We start from the raw sequence: 15,610 nt of genomic DNA, 5'->3' as shown, positions 1-15,610 counted from the left end.
GACGGGGTCCAGCCTGGAGCCACCAGAGGGAGGCCCAGTGCCTCTTGGGGCCAGCCTGCTCTGCTCGCCAGGGAGGGACCGGGCTGGGCCAGGCATGCCGCTCAGGAGGGCTGGGCCTGGACGTGCACGTGCGTGTGTGCACGTGAATGCCCCGCACGTCTGTGCAGAGCCAGCCTTCTGTGTGTGCCGGTGTGGGCAGAGGTGCAGAATGGGCAAAGGGCAGACACGTCCTCTGCACCGGCCCCTGGATGTGGGGGCAGCTGTGCGGGGGACACCTCAGTCCACCGGGCTCCTGGTGCCCACCAGACCCTCTGAACTTGAATGGGAAGGGCCTTTGGGCCAATCTGAGCCAGGACTGAGACCAAGACTGGCTGAGATCCCGGTGGGGTAGGAGGACTGGGGGGGCCTTCTCTCTCATGCTCCACTACCTGGATTTGGGGAAGAGCCTTTGCAGTGGAGGGGGGGAGGAGGGAAGGGTTGGGGAGAGTCCCCGGATGCCGAAGAAGGGGTAGAGACAGCAAGAACACGGTAACAGTGGTTTCAGGAGCCGCTGCTGTCTATTGAGAGCCATTCCTTGCGCTGGGCACAAGCCCGCGAGGTCGTGCTGTGTTTGTCCTTTAGATAAAGGGTCCAATGACATGAGGTTGCAGGGCACTGGGCCTCAGCTCAGTGCTCCCCAGCTCCAAGGCCTGGCGGGGCCCTTGTTCCTTGCGGTTCGGGCGCCTGGCCGCTCGGGCCGCCCCCTTGGGTCCTGACCCAGCCAGTGAGGGAGCTATTTGCGGCCTGAGCTTGCGCGGCAAGGGCCCCTCCCCTCTGGTGCCCTGTCCTTCAGGGAATACACGCTGGCCCTCATCTGGAACATGACCAGGTGGGGGGACCTGCACCCAGGGCCCCACTCTCTTCAAGGAGTCACCTCACTACCAGACGTCTCTGTTCACTTTCGTGTCCGCTGTGTCCCTCTTGCAGGCAGGCCGGGCGGGGCAGGGAGACGGGGTGAAGACGGCTGTGTCAGTTTGGGACCCTTCCATCGAGGGGGTGCTTGGGGGGCCCTGGTTGCAGACCTCCTCCAGCACCGCCCTTGGGCATCAGTAGCGTCTGGGCAGCAGGGTAGCTTGAAGTCTCTGGCTCGGTCGGAGGCTGAACACAGGTTCCTGGGTAGCCCTGGCCCCAGACCTGGTTCTCGATTGAAGGCCAGTGCCCCACTCAGTCTTGGGTTTTTCAGCTTGGCCATCAGGCCTCAGGGCAAGCCCGGGCCTCCTGGCCCCTCGGCGGCCCTGGTGGCACGGGCGGCAGGTGTGCCGGGCCCCGCTTAGTGGCCAGCGCGGTCCAGCAGCATAAAGAGGAGCCCCAGCAGCATGAGCGGCGTGAAAATGAGCAGCAGCCCCAGCAGCTCAAGGGCCAGCAGGCCCAGCAGCACTAGGCGGCGGGAGCAGGGTCCCCGTTCCCGCAAGGCCCAGAGCCGGGCACCCAGGCAGGGCGGGCAGGGTAGGAAAGGCAGGCAGCCCCGGCCGCCCACGGGTCCTGCCAGGAAGCGGAGCTGGTACCGGTGCTCCAGGGACGCCCAGGGCCCAGGGCCGCGGCGGGCAGGTGCAGGGGGCGTGGGGGGCCGTGGGCCCTGGGGCCCGTCCGCCTGCAGCAGCTCCTTCTGCAGCTGGCAGATCTCCCACTCAAGCATGGGTGTCCTCTGGCGACAGAGCGGGCAGCAGACCCGGCCCAGGTCGGCGCTGGGGGCCGCGACCAGCAGCTGGTGCAGGCAGTCCACACACAGGCCGTGGCCACAGTTCAGCAGCGCCAGGCGGTGCTCGCTGGGCCCGTAGGGCTCTGTGCAGATGGGGCATTCCTCCTGCCCAGGTTCCCCCGCTGGCTCCCCCTCCTCACCCTCCCTTGCTCTCCCAGCCCAGGGGCAGGCTGTGGCTGTGGCCCCCAGGAGGGGTTCACTGTCTCCAGCCCCTGCACCCTGGGTATTCCCACGAACCCTGCCGTCCACCTCTTCATCTGCCAGCCCTGGGTGCGGGGGGGCCAGGCGTTCAGGGCCTGTGGAAGGTGGACGGGGGAGCCCAGCGCTGAGGTCACGGGGGCCATGAGTGGGGGCCCCAGGGCAGGGGTCAGGATGGGTGGGTGGGGTCCCCAGGGTGGTGACGAGGGTGGTTGGGGCCGTGAAGGTCAGTGCGGCCCTCTGGGTGAGGGCAGGGCCCGGCACAGACCTCGAAACTGCCGCAGCCTCGCCCCACCCCGGAAAGTCAACTTCACCTGGGCCCCAGCGCTTGTGCTGGGTCCGGGCAGCTCCTGGGCCCACGGATGCCGTCTTCACGGGATCTGCCCCAGCCCGGACGTGGCCGCCTCGGCCCACCCGTGTGTCGGCAACTGGCGGACAGACAGGCGGACTCCAGGCAGCAGCCTTGTGGGTAGGCGGGAGGGCTCGACTCCTCCTACAGGAATTCCCCTCGGAGCACCGAAGGCCCTTCCCAGGGGCGGGGACAATGGCTGCCCCACCCCCCGCCCCGTTCCCACCGGAGGGACTGCTACTCCCGGGACCGCTACTCCCGGGACTGGCAAGGAATGGTCAATACCCACTTGGCCAGGGCCTCCCCTCACCCTTCCTTCCAGGGCCCGCTTAGGCTGCCCCCTGCTTGTCGGGAGTCCGGGCAGAGCCCATACAGTGTGGGCAAGTAGGACACATCGCAGAGTCAGACCCGGAAAAACTACTGCAGCAAAGACGGCTGAGCTGTGGTGCATTTGTGCTCGCCACGACTGCTGTCCCCGTCCAGACCACTGTGGGCCCACACACGCCCCGAGGCACCCAGACAGGCACGAGGAAGAGCAGGTCAGAAACAGCCAACAAGAGCCCACAGTTTATTACGGAGTCGTTCCAGGAACAGGGTGAGGAAAGAGTGTGCTAGCTGGGGGTCTCCCCTGGTCCTGCCTTCCAGCCCTAGCCCTGGCCCTGCGAGGCCCTGAGACAGCACCGTGTACTTTGTGGGTGGGCACAGAGATGTGGCAGAGGGGGACTGGGAAACTGCTGTCCCCTGGGACAACCTCAGAAGGCTCTCCGGGCTCGCATGCTGTCTGGAAGCTGGTGTCTGGGGAGCCCCCGATGCCCATCGGGCTGCCCGTTCCTTCCTGGGGCCCCGTCCTTATGCAGGGTGGGGCAGCCCAGGGACCATCCTGACCAGAACCCAAGCTGGGGCCAGTGGGGAAAGGCCGGCAGTAGCCTGCAACCCTGGATGGGGGCAGGGGTGGGGTGGTGAGTGGGCAGCGATGTCAGGGCTGGGTATAGGACCCCAGGTTGACTGAAGTGAGGCTGTGCAGGGGGCAGGGTGGAAGGTGACAGTAGCCCCCCCCAGAGGGCAGCGTTTAGAGTGGCCAAGGCTGGCAGGATGGCTTCTTAGGCCCACGTCTCACTCTGGAAACGCATCGTCCGCTGGAGCCTGGCAAGGTAGTTGGCTGCATCAGGGCCGGAGAGCCCACCCTCCTCCTGGAAGACGGACGTCAGGGCTTCTGACACATCTGCCGGCATGCCCTTGGCATTGCTGGAGGGACGGGCCGGGAGGGCTCAGTAGGGCTGGGACCTCCGGAGGGCCGGCTCCCACCCCTACCCCCCGGGGGCCCAGGCTCACCCCGCCAGGTAGAAGTAGGCGCCTCGGCGGTCCAGCAGATCCCACACCAACGGCCCGAGCTCCCGGAGCCTGTGCTGCACGTACACTTTCCGCTCCTACGGGGAGGGGGAGGGGAGGGGGAGCGGAGGGGGCGGGGGCGGGGCATGGGGATGGTGCATCCTTGGCCTGGCCCCCTCCTTGCCGGCACCGCCCTGCCCAGCACACCCACCTGCTCCCGGGAGAAGGCTGTGAAGAGGGTCAGGCAGCCCTTCCTCTCCAGCTCCAACCACTCAGATTCCCAATAGAAGTCTTGGTCGTGCCAGCGGCAGCCGAAGAACAGGAAGTTTCCTGGGGGATCACAGGTGGCCTCAAGCCTGGACCCAGGCCCGTGAGGCTCGGCCCAGGCAGCCCCAGCTGCTACCCTGCCAGAGGCCCTGCGTGCTCACCGGTCTGACCCCGGGCCACCCGCTCCTGGACAGCTGCTCGGAAAGGGGCCACACCGGTGCCGGGACCCACCATGATCACGGGTGTGTCCGGTGTCTCCGGGAAGGTCAGGCTCCCGGGCCGCACCCACAGAGGCACCTGGACAGGTCCTACGGCAGGAGGGAGGAGGCGTGAGGAGGCTCTGAGGACCAGGGCCCCGGTCCAGGACCGGCTGTGGTGCACAGAGGAGAACGGGGGCCCTGGCCCGGGGCTCTACCCGCCCCCCCTCCAGAAAGCAGGGCTCACCTCGCCCAGGATCCAGAGACGCCAGCCAGGAGGAGCAGAGGCCCCGGCGGGGCTCTTTGAGGCGCGTCCGGTAATGCACCACAGCGACGAGAATCTGCAGCCTCGAGGGGTGAGCCTGGGGATGGGATGGCGGGTGCTGTGCTCCACGGGCCGCCTGCCCGCCAACCGGCCTCAGACTCCGCCCACTCCCCCCGGGAGGTCCCAGACGTGGGGCAGATGTCGAGGGTCGGCCCCCTCGCCCCTCGCGACCCCGGCATCCCTGAAGCCGGTCCCGGGCTCTGCCCGACAGGCCCTCACCAGCAGAGAGGAGGCGATGGAGAAGGCCCGCGGGCGGATCGGGGGGATGAGGTCCAGCAGGTAGTCTGCGGGAACAGCTCCAGCCGTGTGTGGGAAGTCACACAACACCTGGGCAGAGACAGCCCCGGCTAGGCTCCGGCCAGCACCGCCACACGTGGGCTCTGTGGCTCAGAGCCCTGGGCCTGCCCGTCTGCCCGCGCCTGCCCGCGCCTGCCCGCACCTCCAGGACGGTCCTGCGAGGCCGGTTGCAGTACGAATACAGCTCCTCCTGACCTTGGGGGGCACTGAATTGCAGCAGCTTCTCCCGCTCCAGCTCGTGGGGAGAGAGACAGGCCAGGAGCTCGAAGAAGGAACGGCGGGGCACGCTGGCGACGTCCAGGTAGTGGGACACGAGGTGCCTCACGGAGCAGGGCTGGGGCAGCTGCGTGGGGCAGGGGACACCTGCGGCAGGAAGCGGGGAGCCTGTGAGGGGTCGGGACACGGCTGGGCGGGCCGCGGACCCCGGGAGGGCGGAGAGAGAGGGTGGCCGCAGCCGGGGTCCCCGGGCTCACCTGGCTCCCGGGGCAGCAGCGTGAAGTACTGGTCGGGGTCCAGGCCCAGCACCCGGCAGAACTGCTGGACGTGGCTGGCCTGGTTCTGGGGCCGGATCAGCACCACGTCGCCAGCTGCAAAGCTGCATGGGAAAGCCAACGGGAAAAGTGAGGGAGGGTGCGGGCAGGGCACTGGGGGCTCAGGGGAGGGCTGGGGGCGGCGGTCCTCGGATGGATGTGTTTCCCTGCAGCCCGGCTGGCACCCCCCCCCCCATCCCTCGGCCACCACCCACCTGGTGTCTCAGGCCCCTCACCTGAGCCCAGAGCCCGTGATGTCAAACTCGATCAGCCGTACGTCCTGGAAGTGAGAGGGGCTGGTGACCCTCTGGTTGGTGACCACGGGTGCCAGGAAGGGCTGCTGCTCTGAAGGGGGACCTGGGGGATCTGCACTGGCCACATGCTGCTCCTCAGAGCACATCTTGGGGGCCTCCGGAAGGAAGCGGAGGGTGAACTTGGAGGGCAAACTGTAGGGAGGACACACACCCGTCAGGCCGTCAGCAGAGCCTCACAAGTGGCCCCGCGGCCAGGCCGCTCTAAGTGCGCCTGCGGGAGCCCCACCGAGGCCCACACTCACGGGACTCCGGGGGGGATCACGCCGAGGTCAGGGGGCACCGGGTAGAGCCCCAGCACCTTCTCCCACAGATCGTGCAGCCAGGGGTCAATAGCAGCGTCGGGCCTGGAGAGAGAGCATGTGCGCGCTGTCCTGAGGGGCCCCTGCCCCTGGCCGGGCCTGCAGGAGAGCTGCCCTCACCCCACTCACCCCAGCTCATGCTGGTCATCTCCCAGGCACGCAGGCAGGAGGGCGCTGCCCCCAAGTTGCAGCAGCCGTCGGTGCAGCTTCTTGGCCACGAAATTGAACCTACAGAGAGAGAGCCAGGCTTGCTTGGGCAGGCCCTGGGCGGAGGGCAGAGGGCAAGCAGCCCCGAAGAAGCAGAAGACCCCGGGCCTCAAATGACACCCCTCCCAGAGAGCACTGTTGGCAAGATGCCCGTGTTTGTGCTGCCGTGAACCAACATCTATGTTGTGCACAGAACAAAACCCCGGGCACAGGAGGGTCGCGCTGCCCTGTTCACCTCAGCGAGCACAGTCCTGCCCTTGTTGTATCTGGCTTTGGAAGCGTTGGTACGACCAACGACCCCCCACCCCCAACCCCGCCCGCCCTGTGCTGGACTGTTTCAGTGACCTAATGACATGCGAACCTTCACACACAAATTCCTCAGTGCTTCTTTAAGAAATCACACAAAGCAACATCATTCTTGGCTTAGGATACAGATAGGTCCTGAAAATTGGCAAGAACAAGGCCGAGGTGGTCATGCCACCATACCCAGGGAAGCAGTGGCCTTGGAGGTGGCTCCTGGGGCTGGGGGGTCTTCTGGGCCCCTTGCCTAATCCCACTGTGCTGTCTTTGTGAGCCCAAATTTCTCATGGAAAAGTGGGAAGAGCCAGGTAGGCCTTTGCTGCCCTAAGTCACGTGTCAGCCTATGGTGCTGCCTGAGGCCCCTGATGTCCAGTTCCAGACGTCACTTCCTGTCCTACGAGACACCTTGGGCCCACCCCGGAGTTTTGGTGCCTACTTTCCTGTCCTGCCAGCCTCCTGTCTGTGCTCTGCTCACCCTTCAAGCCCAGATGCTCCCCAATGGTCCCCACAGCCTGGCCATGGCCCAAAGTCTAGAAGGAGCCCTGGGGGCTGAGTCACCTGTCCCTCCACCAGGACTTTGTGCTCAACCCCAAGGGCAGTCCCTGCAGGCCAGCAGCCTTCCTGCCCCTACTCACTTGGCGTAAGAGGAATCCCCGAGGCCCAGAACAGCAAAGTCCATCTGACAGAGGGAAGTCGGTGGCAGATTCTTCCGGAATATGAACCTCCAGAAGTTCTACAGCCAGAAGAAGCCAAGTTAGAGGCCCTGCTTTGGGCCACCAGGGCCCTAGGGTAGAGTAGGGAGGAGCCACAACCTAGACCCTCCCTGTTCCTTCAGATCTTTGTTACTGAAACCAGACCATTTTTTATTCTATCACAATGGCAAAAGATTTGGAAAAAGGCAGAAACTCGCAAACCATAGAGCTGCCCCAGAGCCACCACCAGAGTGTGGAGCCCCACCCCTTCCTGGGCAGGGGGCCCTGTGAGGGTTACTGGCACCTGCCCCGCTGCCTCCCCAGGGCAGGAGTGGCACCTGCTCCTGCTCAGGCTGCCCCTGGGACCACTTCCTCCCTTCACACTGAGCCCCATGTCCCAAAGACCCCTCTGTTCTCAGCTCTGAACCTCGGGGCACCACAGGACCCCTCTGTGGTCCTAGTCTCATCCCATCAAACCAAGTTTCTCTTTTGGAGCCTTCTTCTAGCCCTGGGCCCCCATCAGGCTGCTTTGTGCTCACTGCCACCCTCACGGCCAAGGACCCAGACCTGTGTCCTTCCCCAGGACACCCTCACCTCCATGCATCTGGCCAACCCAGGGGCCTTACAGCCAGACCCCCAAGGTCACAGCCCAGGTGCCTCTTCTTCCCTCCGGGGACCCTCACTGGAACCTGTCTGGCCCACACTCTGCCCCAGCCTCCCCACAGGCCTCCAGAAGCACTTTTCAAATACAGCTCCCTATCACCTTCAGCCCGTGGTGACCTGAGCCCTGGACACCAACTTTCACATGTGGTCCAGGCTTTAGCTGCATTCCATGTCCCTTGTACTTCATAACTGGCATGGAGGGGCCCTGTTGGGGCACAGCTCTGCTCACTGGTCCTGGACCACCCTGGACCACACCCCAAGGGCTGAGCTGCATCAGCCAGTAACTGGGGACTACACTCTCTGCCTCTGGAGACCTCTCCTGCATGCTCCTCCTCAAAGGCCTGTTTCCCGAAGCTTGCCAAAAATATCCTTCCCAGTGAAGGTACACTTCTCACAACTCCGCACCTGCAAATGCTTGGGCCCTCCCTTCACAGTGACTGGCAGGTTGGCAGGGCACACTTTTGGTGGAAATGGTTTTTCCAAAGAGCCCGAGTCCTTGCTCCAAGCTGGTTCAGCTGGGCCACGAAACCAGCATCATGTGTCCCCCTCTGTCCCCCACCGGCTACCTGGGCACTCTCGATCCCCGAGAGCCGTAACCCACCATGATGTGCCTTGGCGGGAGCCATTCCACTCCAGATGGGCCCTTCCCAAGTACCCGGTGGACCCTTTTTCAGTTCTGGGATGTTTTGTCAGTTGCTCTCTTTGGTCAGTTTCTCCCCACTGCTTCTCATTCCGAGGCTACTAACACGATCTTAGAATTTTGCTATTTCCTTTCTCGGTTCCTCGTTCATTTTTGGTTACACTTTCCAGGAGAATTTCTCAACTCTGCTCTCTGATCTTTTCAAGTTTTCCTGCTATCGTCTTAAAGAGCATTCCCAGCGCTTCCAGCTTTTGCCCTGTTTTGTGTGTTCCTTCCTGTCCCGTGGGTGCCGAGTTCTGGACGGCCTGCTCCGCCTCTACTCCTCCAGGGTACCTGAGGGTATGGTGGTTCTTCGTGGTCTATTTGTACTTAAGACGCTGACAGAAAACTGTGAGTTTGGGCCTGTCACCCAACGTGCGTTTCGTGGCCGGGACCCTGCGGGACTTGCCTGTGGTTAGTTTCCCCACAGAGGGCTCCTCTGGTCCACTAGCCGGGAGCACGTGCCTGACCACAGCGTTCTGAGGACTGAGGCAAGGCAGCCAGTGTCTTCCTGTTTAGTACACAGCTGGTCACTAAGCCTGGTCTTCAGCAGGTGCCACGCCCCCTCCTCCGTGTTCCTGGGACCTCAGTCTGCAGCCTCTCCAAGGAGCCTGCAGGTCGCACTGTGGCCGGGGAGGGCCCCTCCTGCCACCTCCGTGGAGGTGTCCATGCCTGCAGTCTTCGCTGTGCACCCTCATCCAGGGTGACCATCGCCACCTTCACGCTGTTGGCTTCTGATGTCCAGTCTGCACCCCAGCCCAGCTGACCTCGTAGAGGTCTTTGTTTCCCCTCCCATGTCCTGTGTCACGGGCATCCACAATTCACCTCCTGCCTTTGATCCCCTCACACTTGCCTTCTCTCCTGTCCCTCTTCTTGTCTCAGACCTCTCCTGACTGTTCTGGGGTCTTGGCCCCATGTCTCCCATCGTCCCCCGCTCTGACCCTGCTCTTCGGTCATGAGCCTCTTTCTCCCCCACCACCAGCCTTTAACAGGTTTCTCTCACCTTAACACCTTCTTTCCAACCCCTTAGCCCCACTCACAGCCAGAATCTTTCTGGTGATTGTTTAATGTACAGACGTCCTTAAGATTCTCTCCACATACCTGCTGCTCCCCTGTGACCTCGCTTCTCCCCCAGTAAGTTGCTGATACCGCTTTCCCCAAAGTCACCAGCGGTCCCTTTGCTGATAAACCCTACCAGTTCTGCTCAGGTTTTATCTTACTTCACTTCTGTGCAGCGTTGAGTGCTGGAGACCTTTCTCTCAGAACAATCACCTTCCTGCCTTGACCTTGGATTTGGGGCACTCCCTCTTTTTGCTGTTGGAGCCACTTTCCTGCCCCTCACAGGCTTTTCGCCACCTCCCATGCCCTCAGTGTTCAGGGCCACCTGTCCCAGGGGAAAGGGAGGGGCTTTCTCATGCCTCGCCCAGGGTCCTTGCTAGAGCTCCACACCTACCTAGTATCTCCCCCTGGATGACTTCCAGCCCTTGGCCCTCCTGGTCTCCATCTCTGTGCATGGAACTACCATCCACTCTGGTCCCTGAGCCCGAATCCCTGTCTCGACTTCATCTTTGTTCCCAGCTTTTAGGCCTGTGTGATTCCACGTCCTCTCAATTCTACCTTAACATCTCTGGAAGGTGTCTTGTTTTTCTCTGCTGTCTGCCACCCTCCTGCCTTCACTGTGCGTCCTCTTGAGTTGTTCTTGCTCTCCTACAGCCTGCCCTCCCCGTCGACACGTAGCAGTTTCGCTAGAACACAAATATGACTGTCACCCAGTGGACTGCATGGCCCTTCACCTCAAGCCCATCCACCTTGCTGGGGCGGTCCAGCTTCTTGGGATCAGGTCTGGCTTCCTGCCTCTCGTCTCCCCTCCCCCCCTTGATGCATTCCTTGGCTCTGTCATCCTCAACTGCTTTCTGCTCTTCCCTGAGCTGGTCTTTCTCCTCTGCACAGGCTGCTCCCAGTTTCCTGGTGCCTGGCTAGCCCCCACTTATCCTCAGGACTTAGCCTACACTCCTTTCTTCCAGGAAGCTCTCCCTGAGCCTGCAGGTTGGGCTAGATAGCGTTTGTTAATGTCCTCATAACGGCTGGCACTTTCTCTGGCAGCATGTATCTTCTCGTATTGTAACTGCCTGTTAAACTTGTTGCTTGTGCTATATTGTGAGCTCCCTGAGGAAAGAAATAGGTTCCTGGCTGGATTCCCAGCACTAGACCATGTTTGGAATAGAATGTGTGTTCAAAAGATGGTCAAAGAATTGAAGAATGTTCCCAGAGGAAGGTCCAACAATTTTGAAACACTCACAAGACCCACACCAGATTCATATATAGCCCTGGAGAAAATATTAAAGGTTAAAATGGAGAACAAGGCTATTTAGTGGCCTGTGAACAGTTTATTAGGGAGGACAGCCAGAGCCCCCAGTTCCCTCCCAAATCCACGGCTAACGTGCAACAGATATAGGAGGGCAACTGTTCATTGTGCTTCTTGGACTCCCCAGGCAATGAAAACAGTGAGGGTCCAGGGCAGTGATCTGAGCTGCTGAGCAAAGAAAGCCTTCAGGTCAGCCTTACCTTCATGTTGTCAGGGGGGTCTCCTTGGCCTGCAGTTGCACAAACAAATATCACCAGGGGCTCACTAATCAGATTCACCTCAACAAAAAGACACATGTGTTAAGACCTCGGGCTGTAGCAAGTAGGTATGCTCTCCGCAGCCTGGCCCCTCTCCTTCACTCGGGGGGTATGGCAAACGGAGTCACGAAGCACCCGTGAGCGGCCGGCCTGCCTTTGCCCTCTCAGGCTCCATCCTCCCACCTTGCCCGTTTCTCCACGTGCTAAGCCCTGCCACTGTCCCCAAGTTTTCCTGCCCCCTAAACCCGCCATAATGGAACGGTCCGCTCTCACACAACACACGGTGCCCTGCGGTCGAGGGCTCTGGGGGCTGGCGCCCGCGGCCTGCTCGGTCTCACCGCCCAAGCCCTAGGGCTCCCTCACCACCGAGTAGGAGTCCAGGGCCTGCACCCGGCAGTCAAGCCGCCGGCGCCGAGCCTCGCGACCCAGCCTCTCCGACACATCCTGGGCCGTGCCTGTCTGGCTGCCGAAGAGCACCAGAAGCCCCGGGCTCGGCATCCGGGCGCGCCGGGAAACCCCGGCACCCAAGCACCGGACCAGCTAAGAGATCCCGCAGGCCTAGGTGGCCTGGACCAGCTTGGACTTCCGACTTCCGGTGGTGGCCGGAAGTGACGCCCTTAGACCGCGCCCGGCAGGGCATGGCGACCGAGGGGGGCGGGTATCCGTTAGCGGCCGGTGCTGGGTCCCGGGCCGCGGCCAAGATATTGGCGACACGCCAGGACCGAGGGCCGGGGCAGGCGGAGCCGTTCGCTGCCTCGTGCTCGCCGCAGCGGCGCCGGCGGCGGGCGCCGGCGAGGCCCACGGGGAGAGGAGGCGCAGCCCTGCCGGTGGGACGCTCGGCCGGGCCCCGGCCCGCGCTCAACCGGCGCGATGCTCTTCTCGCTCCGGGAGCTGGTGCAGTGGCTGGGCTTCGCCACCTTCGAGATCTTCGTGCACCTGCTGGCCCTGTTGGTGTTCTCCGTGCTGCTGGCACTGCGTGTGGACGGCCTGGCCCCCGGCCTCTCCTGGTGGAACGTATTCGTGCCCTTTTTCGCCGCTGATGGGCTCAGCACCTACTTCACCACCATCGTGTCTGTGCGCCTCTTCCAGGACGGAGAGAAGAGGTTGGCAGTGCTCCGCCTCTTCTGGGTCCTCACGGTTCTTAGCCTCAAGTTTGTCTTCGAGATGTTGTTGTGCCAGAAGCTGGTGGAGCAGACTCGGGAGCTCTGGTTCGGCTTGATCACGTCTCCGGTCTTCATTCTCCTGCAGCTGCTCATGATCCGCGCCTGTCGGGTCAACTAGCCTCAGGCGGGAGTGAACTCTGGACGGCTAGCATGCTGGACCCCAAGCTGAGTTCCTACTTCCACCGTACCAAAGGAGAAGTCTGGGTCTGAAAGGAAAGCCAGCTCCTGCCCTGGCGAGTGCCCAATTTTCTACCAGTCCATGTCTGAAATTGTTCCCTCAGCAGGGCTAAAAAGAGCAGCCTTGATTCTTAAAATGTATTTCCTGTTATTTCATGCTTTGAATAGCTAACCCTGAATTGAGATCCTGAGAAGGACCCCAGGCCATTTCTCTGACAGTAAAATGTCCTGATGGGCTCTGCGTATGTTTATGGATCCTGGGAAAGTACTCTCTGTGCAAGGGCTGCAGAGCTGGTCTTATGGATTTCCTCTGCCCAGAAGCACTAACCTAAGAGCTCACTGCCCCCTCCATCTGGACAAGACTTAGATGCTTGAGCTCAAAGTGTAAACCAGCTTGTGTCTCCTCCCCTGAGCCACTGGGGAGGATGGCCTCTTCTTCATTCCAGCTCAGGCAGACAGGAGTATGTTGAGTAAGCACGACTGGGACCCTATTTGGAGATCTGTCGCCTGAGAGAACTTTGCTTATGAAGCGCTGCTTGGCTTCCTATCCCAGCGGATTGCATCGTCCACAATTTTTCCACCACCACCTTGTGGCCAGCACTGTTAGCACACCTGAGACAGATTTAGGCCTCCCTCAAGGGACCAGAGAGAGGAACAGCTTTGATGCTCATAGGCATCGAGACTTGCAAATGGTCTTGGCCCACATTTGTTGGCCTGAGGTGTTTAGTTTAAGGTGCCAAATGAGAACGTTTGCTGAGATAAAAAATAAAATAAGAGAATGTTTTGCTGAGATGCGCAGTGGTTGCCTGACCTCTTGAGGGTGAAACAATATGAATGCTGAGAAGGTCCCTGCTGTGCGATGTAGCTGGTTACAGAGCTGACTGTAGGGAGACAGGAATGCACTAGAGTTTCTTTAGCCAATGTGTGTGTGTGTGTGGGGGGGGTGTTCCCTTGGGGAATCCTTGCTTCCTGCCTGGGGAGCCAGGGTGAAGATATCATGGGGTAGGCCTGTGTTGAGGACCTGCTGAATGGTTTGTGTGACATCAGAACCTTGTCTTCCTGCCGGTGTGCAGTCTTTGTAGGCCTTGCTGTGGAGCAGGGGTCAGCCAACTATGGCCTGAGGTCTGTTTTTGTACTACCTTTCAGCTAAGAGTAACTTTTCCATTTTCAAAGGATTATAAACATGAACATGTGACAGAAAGTGAATGTGGCCTGCAGTGTCCAGGGTCTCTCAAACTTGGCACTCTTGGCCTTTTGGGTCAAGCCATTCTTTGTTGGGGGGGGGCGGGGGGAAGGGCTGTTCTGAGCATTGTAGAATACAACATCCCTGGCCAGCATCCCTGGCCTCTACTCACTAGATGCCAGTAGCATGCCTCCCTTGTAACAACCAAAAGTGTCTTCATACATTAACAAGTCTCCTGGGGGACAAAACTGCCCCTGGTGAGAACCACTAGGCTAAAATATTTACTGTCCGGCCCTCTCTAGAACAAATTTGCAGTCTTACTCTGGTGAAGCAGCTTTGTGACCCTTTGCCTAGAATGGATGCTGCGTGGCCTGAACCATTGAGATGCTTGAGTTGGAGACTGTTCTGGTGTGTCCCACGGCTATAAAAATGTTTTCTACCCAGTATTGGCATAATTGCGTCAAAGTCAGATACAAGCTGAACATTAGAAATGGACTGTTATTTATTTAAGTTTATTTACATAATCTCTACAACCAATGTGAGACTCAAACTCACGACCCCGAGATCAAGAGGTCGCACGCTTCTCTGACCGAGCCAGCCAAGTGCCAGGAAGTGTTTTTTTCCCTTTAATGTTATTTTTAGATTGCATGTGTTGTATCCTGTTGTGTTCTGTAGTTCAGGACTGAGTGATCCTGTTGCTGTAGAGGTGATGTGCATGAGAAGGCTTAGTTTCCTTTGGAAAGGTGATTTGATGAGAGCCGAGGAAGGAAACACTTGACTTCCGAAAGCTGAAATCCAGTTTATTTTCTCGGCTCAACAGAATGGAGAGGTGTAAGTCGGTCAGTGCAGACCACCACGGGACCCAGAAGCTGAGAAGGGCACCCCAGGTTGAAACGTGCCCCCGCTCTATGCAGAGCCCCAGGTGTCCTTGGAGCCCTGTCCCTGAAAGGTGAGTGATGCAGCAGGCAGTAGTGCCGTTACTGGGAGAGAGGAGGGGAAGGCTAGCAGCATCTCTGTGTCCGTGCCCCCGTTTCCCCTTCTCCCCTTGGCTCCACTGGGCCTGAAAGAGTGTGGTGGGTGCTGTGCAGCCCTCAACTGGGAGTGAGCTTCTTCATGGCATGTGGGCAAAGAAGCTGTGCTCTTGGGCTCACTGGCACCCCTTCCAGCCTTGGGATGGGGGAAGTTCAGCAGATGTTAAGAGGGGTAGCGTGGGGAGGCAACAGGGTGAAATGCACAGTGTGGCTTTTGTGGCTCCTTCCGCGTTAGAGAGCTGTGTGCGGGGAGCTTTGTGCTTCCTCACAGCTTTGCACTCCTGTCCCTGCTCGGCGGGCCCTGGATGGCAAAGTGCGGAGTAGCACTTCTCCCAATTGTCTGAGTAATAGGGTGAGTTCTGGGGGCTGGCAAGAGCTAGGGGTTCCCGAGAAACCAATTCCTCAGCACTGGGTGGATCTCCGGCATTGGCATCCCCACTAAGTCCGCAGAAGACCGAGGACCACAGGTGGGCAGTCCCTGAATGGAGTCAGGAGGCTGGTGCACAGCCCGTGTACCACTCACGGGAGCGAGAACAGCTTTCCAGTCCTGGAAAGGCCCTTCTCCCACTGCACTCTGAGCGCGAGGAACAGGTGGACTGGGTGCTGGCACGATGAGGAAGTGCCGAGCCCAGCCAAGGTCACCCACCGCTCTGGGCCCAGGGGTCCGGCTGGGACTGCCCGCCAGGACCCGCCCCCTCCGGGCTCCGCCCCCCCGGCCGCTGCAGACCAATGGCGCAGAGGCGGAAGTGGGGCCGCCAATGAGCGGCGTGAGGGGTCGGGGGCGTGCCCAAGAGGGCCTTTCCCCAATGGGGACTGGCTCCGGAGACCGGCGCTATCCAACTAAGTCCCCGGGAAAGAGAGGTCAGGGCGAGCGGTGTCCAATCAGCGCGGCCGGCCGTTCTCCCCTGTCGTAGGTGGGGCCGCCGGGCGCGGGGCGGGTCCGAGCCGGCCCCCCGCCGTAGACGGCGGGCGGGGGGCGTGGCCGCGGCGAGAAGGCCGGCGCCGGGCGGCGGCCGCAGTTCCCGGCGCGCGCTGGCTCCGGCGCCCGCT

The 15,610-nt window shown here is 61.1% G+C and overlaps 3 protein-coding genes across 9 annotated transcripts; 1 reads left to right on the top strand and 2 right to left on the bottom strand.

The window, feature by feature from the left end:
• Positions 1–38: 38 nt before the first annotated feature.
• Positions 39–3,102, bottom strand: LOC125924685 (uncharacterized). Its single transcript, XM_049633427.1, has 2 exons — positions 2,974–3,102; positions 39–2,461 (listed from the first exon to the last, which is right to left on the bottom strand). The coding sequence occupies exons 1-2, from the start codon at positions 3,100–3,102 to the stop codon at positions 1,310–1,312; spliced, it is 1,281 nt and encodes a 426-aa protein (XP_049489384.1). The 3' UTR covers positions 39–1,309.
• NDOR1 (NADPH dependent diflavin oxidoreductase 1) lies at positions 2,826–11,605 on the bottom strand. 7 transcript variants are annotated; one of them, XM_049632285.1, is made up of 14 exons: positions 11,370–11,603; positions 10,950–11,027; positions 6,986–7,083; positions 5,973–6,071; positions 5,787–5,888; positions 5,467–5,676; positions 5,174–5,295; positions 4,843–5,063; positions 4,623–4,730; positions 4,326–4,440; positions 4,043–4,189; positions 3,799–3,944; positions 3,618–3,712; positions 2,826–3,530 (listed from the first exon to the last, which is right to left on the bottom strand). In XM_049632285.1, exons 1-14 carry the CDS (start codon positions 11,502–11,504, stop codon positions 3,386–3,388), a joined length of 1,821 nt encoding a protein of 606 aa, XP_049488242.1. In that variant the 5' UTR covers positions 11,505–11,603; the 3' UTR covers positions 2,826–3,385. The 7 variants fall into 7 exon arrangements, with proteins under 7 accessions (XP_049488242.1, XP_049488190.1, XP_049488208.1 ...); XM_049632233.1 differs by having other exon boundaries at positions 3,826–3,944; positions 11,370–11,602; XM_049632251.1 differs by having other exon boundaries at positions 2,826–3,475; positions 3,826–3,944; positions 11,370–11,602.
• A 47-nt stretch (positions 11,606–11,652) lies between these two features.
• Positions 11,653–13,136, top strand: TMEM203 (transmembrane protein 203). Its single transcript, XM_049632295.1, has one exon. The coding sequence runs from the start codon at positions 11,877–11,879 to the stop codon at positions 12,285–12,287; it is 411 nt and encodes a 136-aa protein (XP_049488252.1). The 5' UTR covers positions 11,653–11,876; the 3' UTR covers positions 12,288–13,136.
• Positions 13,137–15,610: the final 2,474 nt, after the last annotated feature.

The sequence above is a fragment of the Panthera uncia genome, chromosome D4 (assembly GCF_023721935.1).
Source record: "Panthera uncia isolate 11264 chromosome D4, Puncia_PCG_1.0, whole genome shotgun sequence".
Classification (NCBI taxonomy): domain Eukaryota; kingdom Metazoa; phylum Chordata; class Mammalia; order Carnivora; family Felidae; genus Panthera; species Panthera uncia.
The sequence above is the reverse complement of the archived record's forward strand: the minus strand, read 5'-3'. Positions and strand labels throughout refer to the sequence as shown.